Source organism: Pongo pygmaeus, chromosome 10, assembly GCF_028885625.2.
Source record: "Pongo pygmaeus isolate AG05252 chromosome 10, NHGRI_mPonPyg2-v2.0_pri, whole genome shotgun sequence".
NCBI classification, from domain to species: Eukaryota; Metazoa; Chordata; class Mammalia; order Primates; family Hominidae; genus Pongo; species Pongo pygmaeus.
In genome coordinates, this window is record NC_072383.2 from 119,209,367 (window position 1) to 119,218,991 (window position 9,625).

The 9,625-nt window shown below is 47.3% G+C and overlaps 1 protein-coding gene across 2 annotated transcripts; it reads right to left on the reverse strand.

Moving 5' to 3' along the window:
• Positions 1 to 56: 56 nt before the first annotated feature.
• Positions 57 to 9,051, reverse strand: SRSF9 (serine and arginine rich splicing factor 9). 2 transcript variants are annotated; one of them, XM_054444624.2, is made up of 4 exons: positions 8,801 to 9,051; positions 4,023 to 4,183; positions 2,340 to 2,512; positions 57 to 554 (listed from the first exon to the last, which is right to left on the reverse strand). In XM_054444624.2, exons 1-4 carry the CDS (start codon positions 8,986 to 8,988, stop codon positions 411 to 413), a joined length of 666 nt encoding a protein of 221 aa, XP_054300599.1. In that variant the 5' UTR covers positions 8,989 to 9,051; the 3' UTR covers positions 57 to 410. The 2 variants fall into 2 exon arrangements, with proteins under 2 accessions (XP_054300599.1, XP_063502853.1); XM_063646783.1 differs by having other exon boundaries at positions 2,340 to 2,497; positions 8,801 to 8,988.
• Between the last annotated feature and the right edge of the window lie 574 nt (positions 9,052 to 9,625).

Consider the following 9,625-nt stretch of genomic DNA (forward strand, 5'->3'; position numbering starts at 1 on the left):
AATTAGTGTGCCCATTTGGTGAAATCTGTGAACTTAATCAAGGACAACCACACATGTCAATTACTAAACGTTTAAAATATATTTCTAAACAGAATGGGCCGACTCAGTCACAGTAACTGTTGATCTCCATAGTAGAGCAACCCACAAAGACAGAACTGATTTTTTTCCCATAATCAGGGGTGAAAAATATACAACTTGTTTCTGAACCAAAACCACAATTTCTGCAGTTTAAAATGTTTCACTGCTAATATGGCCCTGGTAGAAATTATGTAGTTTTTTTTTCTTCTTTTAAAAAAAAAAAAATTAAAAAAATTTCCTAAGACACTAAATCCTCAATCTGGAATGTAGATTCTGAGCACAAAGCAGCTCAGTTAACCTAAAAAATAAAGGAAAAATTCCCATCACCTGTCTCAGTAGGGCCTGAAAGGAGAGAAGTAGTGTGGGGAACCCCTGCTTTGGTATGGAGAGTCACGGCCCCTTGACCCAGACCGAGACCGTGAGTAGCCATAGCTGGTGCTTCTCTCAGGATAAACTCGGATGTAGGAAGTTTCACCCTGAAATGCAAACAAAAACAAAAAGAGTAAAGGGGAAAAAAATCAGAGCCAGAAGAATAAGCAAACCAACATCTAACAGTAATAGTTAAGTATTGAGCACTTACTGTGTACTCTGCCTGGCATGAGGCTATCTCATTAAACCTTCATAACATTATGAGGTAGGTACTCTTACTATCCCATTTCAAGAATAAAGAAAATGAAGACTTAAGTTATATCATTTGCCCAAGGTAACACAATAAATGCCAATTTGACATGTTGATACTCAATTAACTATGATAAAACAATATATCTGAATTACTGCCATTGACCCCCCTCAAAACTAAGAACTGGAAAGGATCTCAGAGGTCATATAGTTTAATCCCCTGCCACCTCATTTATGCATCTTTGGATGGGCATCTATGGAAGGAGCTAGCCTGTATTTAATACCTTCCAGGTGTAAGGACCTAAGCTAGATGCTTTAGATGTTATCCTCTTGCTCTAGATTCCTGGCAAGTCTTGTGATGGTGCTATTATGTGACCATTTTGCCCATGAAGGAATCGAGGTTCCAAGAGTAGTTCAGGTAAGGAATTAATAAGCAGCAGAGGAGTCATGTCCAGGCTGGCTTGTCCCCAGGCCCTCTGCCTTCAGCCACCATTCTCAGAAGATCCAAAGATGCCAAGGGGAAAGAAGCTGGATGCTTTTTCACCTTAGGTGAAAGTCAGTAATTGGAGTTACCCTTTCTGAGGCCCTGCTTTGCAGTATAACTGAGGATCAGGTGCTGTTCTGTTTCTGCTCCAAATTCAAGTCCTAGAGGACAGTCTGAACAAAAGCATCATTAAACCAGGGAAGGACCAACCTCTAAGCCAAAAACTAGGGAATTATATGAATCCTCAGAAAAAGAAATGAGCCCAGAGACCTGTGTCCCCAAACATCCGTAAATCTCATAGTAAGGCAGGACAGGATAACCAGAAAAAAACAATGTCCAATTGGTGGTCTGGTTTCTGGTCTCAATGGTACCAAAGGGATAGTCACCACTTCAATCAAACTGAGATCCAAAACAGCAGCTGCTTTCCTACAAGGAAAGACATCAAGAACTACTGAGTCTCAAGGGTGAGGTAATCAACCACAAGAAAATGTTACGGTTTAGCCTGGCACAGTGGTGCATGCCTGCAGTCCCAACTACTGGAGAGGCTGAGGTGGGAGGACTGCTTGGGCCCAGGAGATCAAGGTCAGCCTGGGTAATGAGACTCTGTCTCTAAAATCAAAAATTAGAGAAATATAAAAATTATAAAATTAAAAAAGAAAATGTCATGATAGCTCAGGTTTCAGAGAGGATGCTGCACTACTCTGGGAAAAAATGAAGTGACAGCTCAGCCCTGACAGCAGGACCTAGAAGGGCTGAGATGAAGAGGCTGGCCTGTAGAGCTCAGCCTAGACCCACAGGAAGGGTAGCTGAGTTCAGAGAGGGATACTGCCATTTAACCTGGTTGTGAATGGGGTGGTATCAAGACCGACTGCACTAGTATTCTCTCCAGGTTACAAATACCATGACCAAACTGTGTCATGTGATACTAATATGCAGAATAAAGCATATTAAAAAACAAACATACCATGAATGCATACTTCTTTCAGCTATGACCCTGAAGGACTTAGGCATAGCAAATTCCATGGCTTTGTCCACCTAAGATAGATCTTTTATGGTACTGTGAGGTTACCAAATGGCATGGCCTCTTGCTACCTCTGCTAGGTCAGGTTCAAATGGAATGATTTGAGTACAAGCTCCTCACCAGAAGGCAAGGACCCACCTCATGAGAGCGGAATTTGGTGTCATCCAGTTTACGCAGGGCATATTCCATGTCTTCTTTTCTGAGATACTCAACCATCCCCACTCCATCCTTCTGCACATCAGCATAACAGACATCCCCAGCTTCTCGCATGTGATCCTTCAGGTCCTGCCAGCTGCCTGACGGAGGAAGTCCTAGGCATGGAGAACATAAGAAAGCCCACATCCTTCAGCTATGTTAACTGCCCTGCTAAGAGCCAGCAATACCTATGGTCCCTTCTCCATGATCACTTAAATCCTGAGGGTCCCCAAATCATAAACCTTGATAAGGGACATGAAATCAGAAAAGAGCACTGAAGTATGTGTGGTAAATAAACCACCTTGAGAAGCTGGTTTTAAGTTCATCTTCCAGAGACCAGGCCTTTTCAACAGAGCAAGAAGTCCATCCCATTACAGGTTTAGTATCTTTGAGAATTCATAGCTTCTTTCTTTGTCCTTTAAAATCAATGCCAAACTCCTAATACTTTGAGTTCCAATTTTTTTCCATTATGAAATTTAACAGTACCAATTGTTTATTGCTTGACAGGGTTTCACAGGACATGGGAATTTTGAAACCAGACAATGAAATAACCAAAGAGTAGCTGAAGATAACAACACAACAACAAAAAATCTAAAGTTTGTTTTCTTGTAGGTGTGAATGACAAGCTATACAGAGTACCTCTTAAAAGATCACCAACATTCTTCAATACAGTGGGGGGGAAGGTAAGACTCAGATGCTAAAACTAGTCGGGAGTCATACAACCCTACCTGATGTCATGAAAGGGAAATGTGCTCCTGCTCTCAAAGGCTGTGTTTACCGCTCACAGCTCAGGACTGCAGCCATTTCCTAATAGTTTTCTAAGCAGGATTTCAGAGCAGCATGGAGAGAAAAAAAGATAATGTATGACATCCTGAAGGAGGGAATAGAGTTCTGGGGTTAAAAAATTACAAAGGGACACAAGATAGGCAGATACTGAGAGTATCACTCTTAAGCACATGGGAGTATGCTGTGATTGTGTGACATTCACATCTTAAAAAGGTGCCAGGCTCCTCGATTTATTTCATTCCACCAGGGCCCTAAAACTCCCATGCAATATGCAGAAGTCCCCACGTCTTTCCAGTGTGTTAATATTTTGAAGATAGATAAACCTCCCAGTTTAGCATTTCATCGCTTATAAACACTAGACAGAAATAGTCTATACTTTCCAATAAAATCTCTAAGACTCTTAAGTTACGGGGTTTTAAAAAATATTTTAATTCTAAAACCACCACAAAATCTGATCTTCTTCAGGATCCAAGTCTGGGTAAGTTGTTCAAATCTGGCTCCTTGAATGCCTTTCTACCATGTCTGATGCCAAGTATATTCCAAAAGAAGCATCTTTAGAATTGTAGCTCAAGGAGTTTTCCCATCATCTTTCCTTCTCACCACTAGAAAACTCCTTTACAAGAAATATGGTTATGTTCTTCCAAGGCTGCACTCCCAACACAATTTCATTTGCAGGATACTTGCCTCATTGGCAATCCAGGGCAAGGCTTCACACAGGCTATTGAAAAGAAAGCCCCCGTGTCCCATGCACTGAAGAATAACAACTATCATTTCTTGGAAGACAGACTCTGTGTTAAGTATTTTACATGTATCATCTCATTCTGTTTGAAAGGAACATACCTGAAACAAGAACTCGGAAATCAGATCTTCTTGTAGGAGGCCCATTCCTCCCACCACGGGGCCACCCACCCCGACCTCCATAAGTCCTGGGGAACTCCACACGAAGCCGACACTGGCCATAATCATAACCATTTCTTCCATAAATAGCATCCTCTGCATCTCTAAAAAAAAAAAACAAAAAAACATTTGGAGTTAGTGCTGTTCAGGAGGCCAAGTGACTTTCCAAGTGAGGGGCATGAGTAATAAGCATAAAAGAGAAACCTAGAGTGAAGAAAAAAACACACAAATCAGGATCCTGAAGCACTACTGCTTTGGTTTGGAGACGTTTCATGATACTGGAATTAACCTTTACAGCTGTCATACACAGTTTTAGAGGTATGAAATTATAATGAATGAGCAAACAGATTACTTATAAGAGGGCTAATTCAGATAAAAAAAAAAGAATCAACTGCTGACAGATTATTGATTTTGCCAATAAACCACCAGTGTTTTTCTAACCTTGGTGAGCATTTTCTCAAAAAGCACACCACATGCTAACCCCTTAATATTTTCTACAAGGCCTACCTAGTGCCATAAAGTCTATGGAAATAAAAAGTAGGTGGTTAGCCAGGCATGGTGTTGCACGCCTGTAGTCCCAACTACTCGAGAGGCTGAGATGGGAGTGCAGAGTCGAGATCACACTACTGTACTCCAGCCTGGGTGACAGAGACCCTGTCTCAAAAAAAAGAAAAAAAAAAAAAAGTAGCCAGTTGGATAGGAGAGTATTTGAGGGTAAATAAAGTAGCTGGGCGTGATGTTTGAGCCCAGGTCAAGGCTAGCCTGGGTAATATAGTGAGACCCGGTCTTTTAAAAAAATAAATAAGACTCAAAGGACAAAAGAAAAATACAAATGAGTGTTTTGGGATGAATGTCGAACTTTTTTTTTTTTTTGAAACGGGGTCTTGCTCTGTCACCAAGGCTGAGTGCAGTGGCTGGAGCATAACTCACAGCAGCTTCTAACTCTTGGGCTCAAGCAATCCTCCCACCTCAGCCTCCTGAATAGCTAGGGCCACAGGCATGTACCACTGCACCCAGCTAATTTTTGGATTTAGCTGGTCTTGAACACAGGTCTCCCTATGTTGGCCAGCCTGGTCTTGAACTCCTGGGCTCAGGCGATCCTTCCCCTCAGTCTCCCAAAGTGCTAGGATTACAGGCATAAGCCACTCTGCCTGGCCTTGGAACTCTAAGTACCTTTTCAGCATAGTTTGGAGAACTATTTTTGTCGAAAAACATTCTTTGGATACAATTTTGCCAAAAGAGATAAATATTCAATAAAATTACTTTAAGTCTTTCCTAGGACTCTAGGAGAGTCAGGAATGCCACGTTGATTCTCCAGTATTGGATGGTAGAAAGTGTGACCTTGGAGCATGGGTGGACAACAGGAGCTGAATGTGCTAATGAAGGCATTGTTCAGTGTCACAGGCACATAATCATTTGTAAGATTTTACAACTAAAAGCAACAAGGACCATATCCAGTGCAACCTTGACTACGTAAAATGCAGACTGGGAGAGGCAGAACTGCTAGGAGGTCAAAACAGACTGAATAAAAACTGGCCAGCATTCAGGCCAGGCGCTGTGGTACATGCCTGTAATCCCAGCACTTTGGGAGGCGGAGGCAGATGGATCACTTGAGGTTAGCAGCTTGAGACCAGTCTGGGCAACATGGTGAAACCCCTCGTCTCTACTAAAAAGATAAAAATTAGCTGGGCATGGCAGTGCGCAGCTGTAATCGCAGCTACTCAGGAGGCTGAGGCACGGGAATCTCTTGAACCCAGGAGGCGAAGGTTGCAGTGAGCTGAGACTATGCCACTACACTCCAGCCTGCACGACAGAGCAAGACTCCATCTCAATAAATACAATAAATAAATAAAATTAGCCTGCATTCAAATCATTATTCTGCAAATTACTAGTAGTCATCTCTGGGTAAGTGTTTAATCAAGTTTTTACATCTCCAATGTGAATAGTATGCCTATCTCACAGGGTTATTATAATGGTTAAATAAAATACTACATGAAATGCTTTGCTTGAATCTTCACATCTAGTGACACCAAAAGATAGTTTTTCTATTATGAAAGGAATGAGGGAAGATGACAATGTAGTGTATCATATAGTAAGTTTGCATTCAAAAAACAGAAGAGGGAGTTCAAATCCATTGATGCCGGCCTGGCGTGGTGGCTCAGGCCTGTAATCTCAGCATTTTGGGAGGCTGAGGTGGGTGATCACTTGAGGTTAGTTCAAGACAAACCTGGCCAACATGGAGAAACCCCGTCTCTGCTGAACATAGAAAAATCAGCCAGGCATGATGGCGGGCGCCTGTAATCCCAGCTATTGGGAAGCTGAGGCAGAAGAATCGATCGAACCTGGGAGGCCGAGGTTGCAGTGAGCGGAGACAGTGACATCGCACTCCAGCCTGGGCAACAAGAGCAAAACTCCGTCTCAAAAAAATAAAGAAAAATAAAAAAAAAACAAATCCCTCGATCCCTTACGAGCTTTTTTTCTTTTTTTTTTTTTTTTGAGATGGAGTCTTGCTCTGTCACCAGGCTGGAATGTAGTGGTGCCATCTCGGCTCACTGCAACCTCCGCCTCCCGGGTTCAAGCGATTCTCCTGCCTCAGCCTCCTGAGTAACTGGGACTACAGGCGCGCGCCACCACGCCCAGCTCATTTTTGTATTTTTAGTAGAGACGGGGTTTCACCATGTTGGCCAGGATGGTCTCGATCTCTTGACCTTGTGATCCGCCCACCTCGCCTCCTAAAGTGCTGGGATTGCCACTAGCTTTCTCTTTTATCAGTAACTCTAAATTATCAATATCCTGATCTGTAAAATCTGGCTAACCATACAGGCCGGGTGAGATGGCTCACGCCTGTAATCCCAGCACTTTGGGAGGCTGAGGCGGGCGGATGACCTCAGGTCGGGAGTTCGAGACCAGCCTGACCAACAAGCAGAAACTCCGTCTCTACTAAAAATACAAAAAAATTAGCCAGGCATGGTGGCGCATGCCTATAATCCCAGCTACTCAGGAGGCTGAGGCACGAGAATCGCTTGAACCCAGGAGGCGGAGGTTGCGGTGGGCCGAGATTGCGCCACTGCACTGCAGCCTGGGCAACAAGAGAGAAGACCCGTCTCAAAAAAAAAAAAAAAAAAAATAGTACCTACACCTCATAAATTGTTAAAAATACTCAATACAGGCTGGGCGGGTTGCTCACGCCTGTAATCCTAACAATTTGATCCGCTGAGACGGGAGAATCACCTGAGCTCAGGAGTTCGAGACCAGCCTGGGCAACATGGTGAAACCCCCTATTTTATCAACCTAAAAAAATAAGAAGGAAAGAAAAAAGCTAAATACACACCATGGCACCTGACCGATAGCAACTGTGCACTCCAGCCTGGGCAACAAGAGAGAAGACCCGTCTCAAAAAAAAAAAAAGTACCTACACCTCATAAATTGTTAAAAATACTCAATACAGGCTGGGCGGGTTGCTCACGCCTGTAATCCTAACAATTTGATCCGCTGAGACGGGAGAATCACCTGAGCTCAGGAGTTCGAGACCAGCCTGGGCAACATGGTGAAACCCCCTATTTTATCAATCTAAAAAAATAAGAAGGAAACAAAAAAGCTAAATACACACCATGGCACCTGACCGATAGCAACTGTTGAAAAACCACAATGGCACGGTTACTAAATAAGCGAGGCATAGCCTTCTCCGGCTTAGGGGTAAAAATGCCCAGTTCCGGTTTTGAGGCAAATGAGGAGATACTAGGGATGAGCTGTCAGAGTCCACTCTTCAGCCATCAAAGCCTCGCGGTGCTTCCTGCCTGCCCTTCCTCAGATGCTCTCCTTGCCCTATCAGTACGTCCACCCCAGGTAGGACGGACACCCTACGAACATTCCGCGTTCCCCGGGAGCAAATGATGCTAGGAAAACAGGGTGCGGGCTCTTATTTGGCCGGAGTGGAGTGACCAGGTCAGCGCCGCAGCTGCTAACCACCACCAACCACAGTTTTGAAAGTTCCTGGGCTTTTTCCGGCCTGAGGGCCGATGCTGTTTGCAAAATCACAAGCACTCCTTAGAGCCGGGTTAGGAATCTAGAGTTTCCAAAGCCCTGGAACCTTTAGCATCTTGCCAAGCCTCCCTCATTAAAGGAGGGAAGTGAAATCAGAGCCCCACTCCGGCTGTTTTAGAAGTTTTCCCGAATCCGTGATCCCTTTACAAAGCCCGGGCCCTGGCCTGCGGGGCGGGGCGCGCGAACGGCGAGCTGTTCCACCAGAGACCCCTCCACGACCTCCAGCGGCATCCGCGACCCTGCAGCTTGCTCTCCAGCCACGGCGAGCACCGGCCGGGGGAGAGGCGGGCGGGAAGGGCGAACGGCGACCCCCGCGCTGCCCCGGGGCCGCTTTCCCCCACTGTGCTGCCGCAGGCAGGAGGCGGACAGGGCTCACTCATTTGGACCCCCCGAGGCCGGTGCAGGCGGGCTTGGGTCCTCCAAAGGCTCAGCTTTTGGGTTTCTAAGTAAAATATTGGAATAATAAAAATAAAGGAAGTGACGACGGCGCGAAAGACGGCCCGGGCCTGCGAGGAGAGGCTGCCTCATCCTCCACCCGTGAGGGGGCGCCGTGAGGGGTCTGCGCGGAGGCGGGGGGAGGGGAGGCCGGGGGGAGGGGAGTCCTGGGGGAGGGGACAGCAGGGAAGGCGGGGGCCTCAGGCACCGAGGGGGAGAGGGCAGGGGCGCGGGGGCCTCACCGGGGGTCCTCGAAGCGCACGAAGGCGAAGGGCACGAGGCCGTGCCGGTTCTTGAGCTCGATCTCGCGGATGCGGCCGTACTTGTAGAACAGGTCCTCCAAGTCCTTCTCGCGCACGTCGGTCGGAAGGTTCCCCACGTAGATGCGCCCGTCGCCCTCGCCGCCGCGCTCGTCCGCCCAGCCCGACATCCGCACCGCCCGACGCCGCGGGCCCGCCGCAGCCCACGTCGCCGCCGCCGCCGCCTCAGCACGGGTCCCCCCGCAGCGTCCCCGCGGGCTCCGAGGCGCTCAGCCGCACTGCATTGTGGGAACGCGGAGCGGAAGCGAAGGGGTCGGCGGAGGCAAAAGGAGTCCTCTTAAAGGGAACGCGGCTGCGACCATTGCGCGTGCGCGCAGACCGGCGCCCCCTGGAGGTGCGAAGGGCGTTCGGACGCTGACAGGGAGAGCCTGGGGCCGGGCCGTGTGGATGTCACCCCCGAGCGCGGTTCGCGCTCGGCTGAGGCACTGGACAGGTGACTTGGGCTCCCGCGCCTCAGTTTCTCTCTGTGGCGCCGCCTACCTCACAGACTTGTGAGCACTCACTGACGTGGGTAGCGCCCAGGGCCTGCGGGGCGCAGGAGAGCTGGAGTCAGGCGGAGACCGCAGGCTGACCCCGCAGCGGCCGCAAGGAGCCCCCAGCGGCTGGGCTGTCGCGGCCCCCAGCCTCAGGTCAGTAGGCCCCCGGGCCACCCTGTCCCCATTTTACAGTTGCTCAGAACTGACGATGTCAGCATGAGATGGACTCCATAGCTTGGCCTTGAGTTTGTCGGAGTCGAGGGAGTAAGAC

Excerpts from the sequence above, each read along its gene's own strand:
- SRSF9 (XM_054444624.2), bottom strand. The coding sequence starts at position 8,988 with ATGTCGGGCTGGGCGGACGAGCGCGGCGGCGAGGGCGACGGGCGCATC. Across the intron at positions 4,184-8,800 it reads GTGCGCTTCGAGGACCCCCG|AGATGCAGAGGATGCTATTT; the intron begins GTGAGGCCCCCG and ends TTTTTTTTTTAG. Across the intron at positions 2,513-4,022 it reads TTTCCGAGTTCTTGTTTCAG|GACTTCCTCCGTCAGGCAGC; the intron begins GTATGTTCCTTT and ends CTCCATGCCTAG.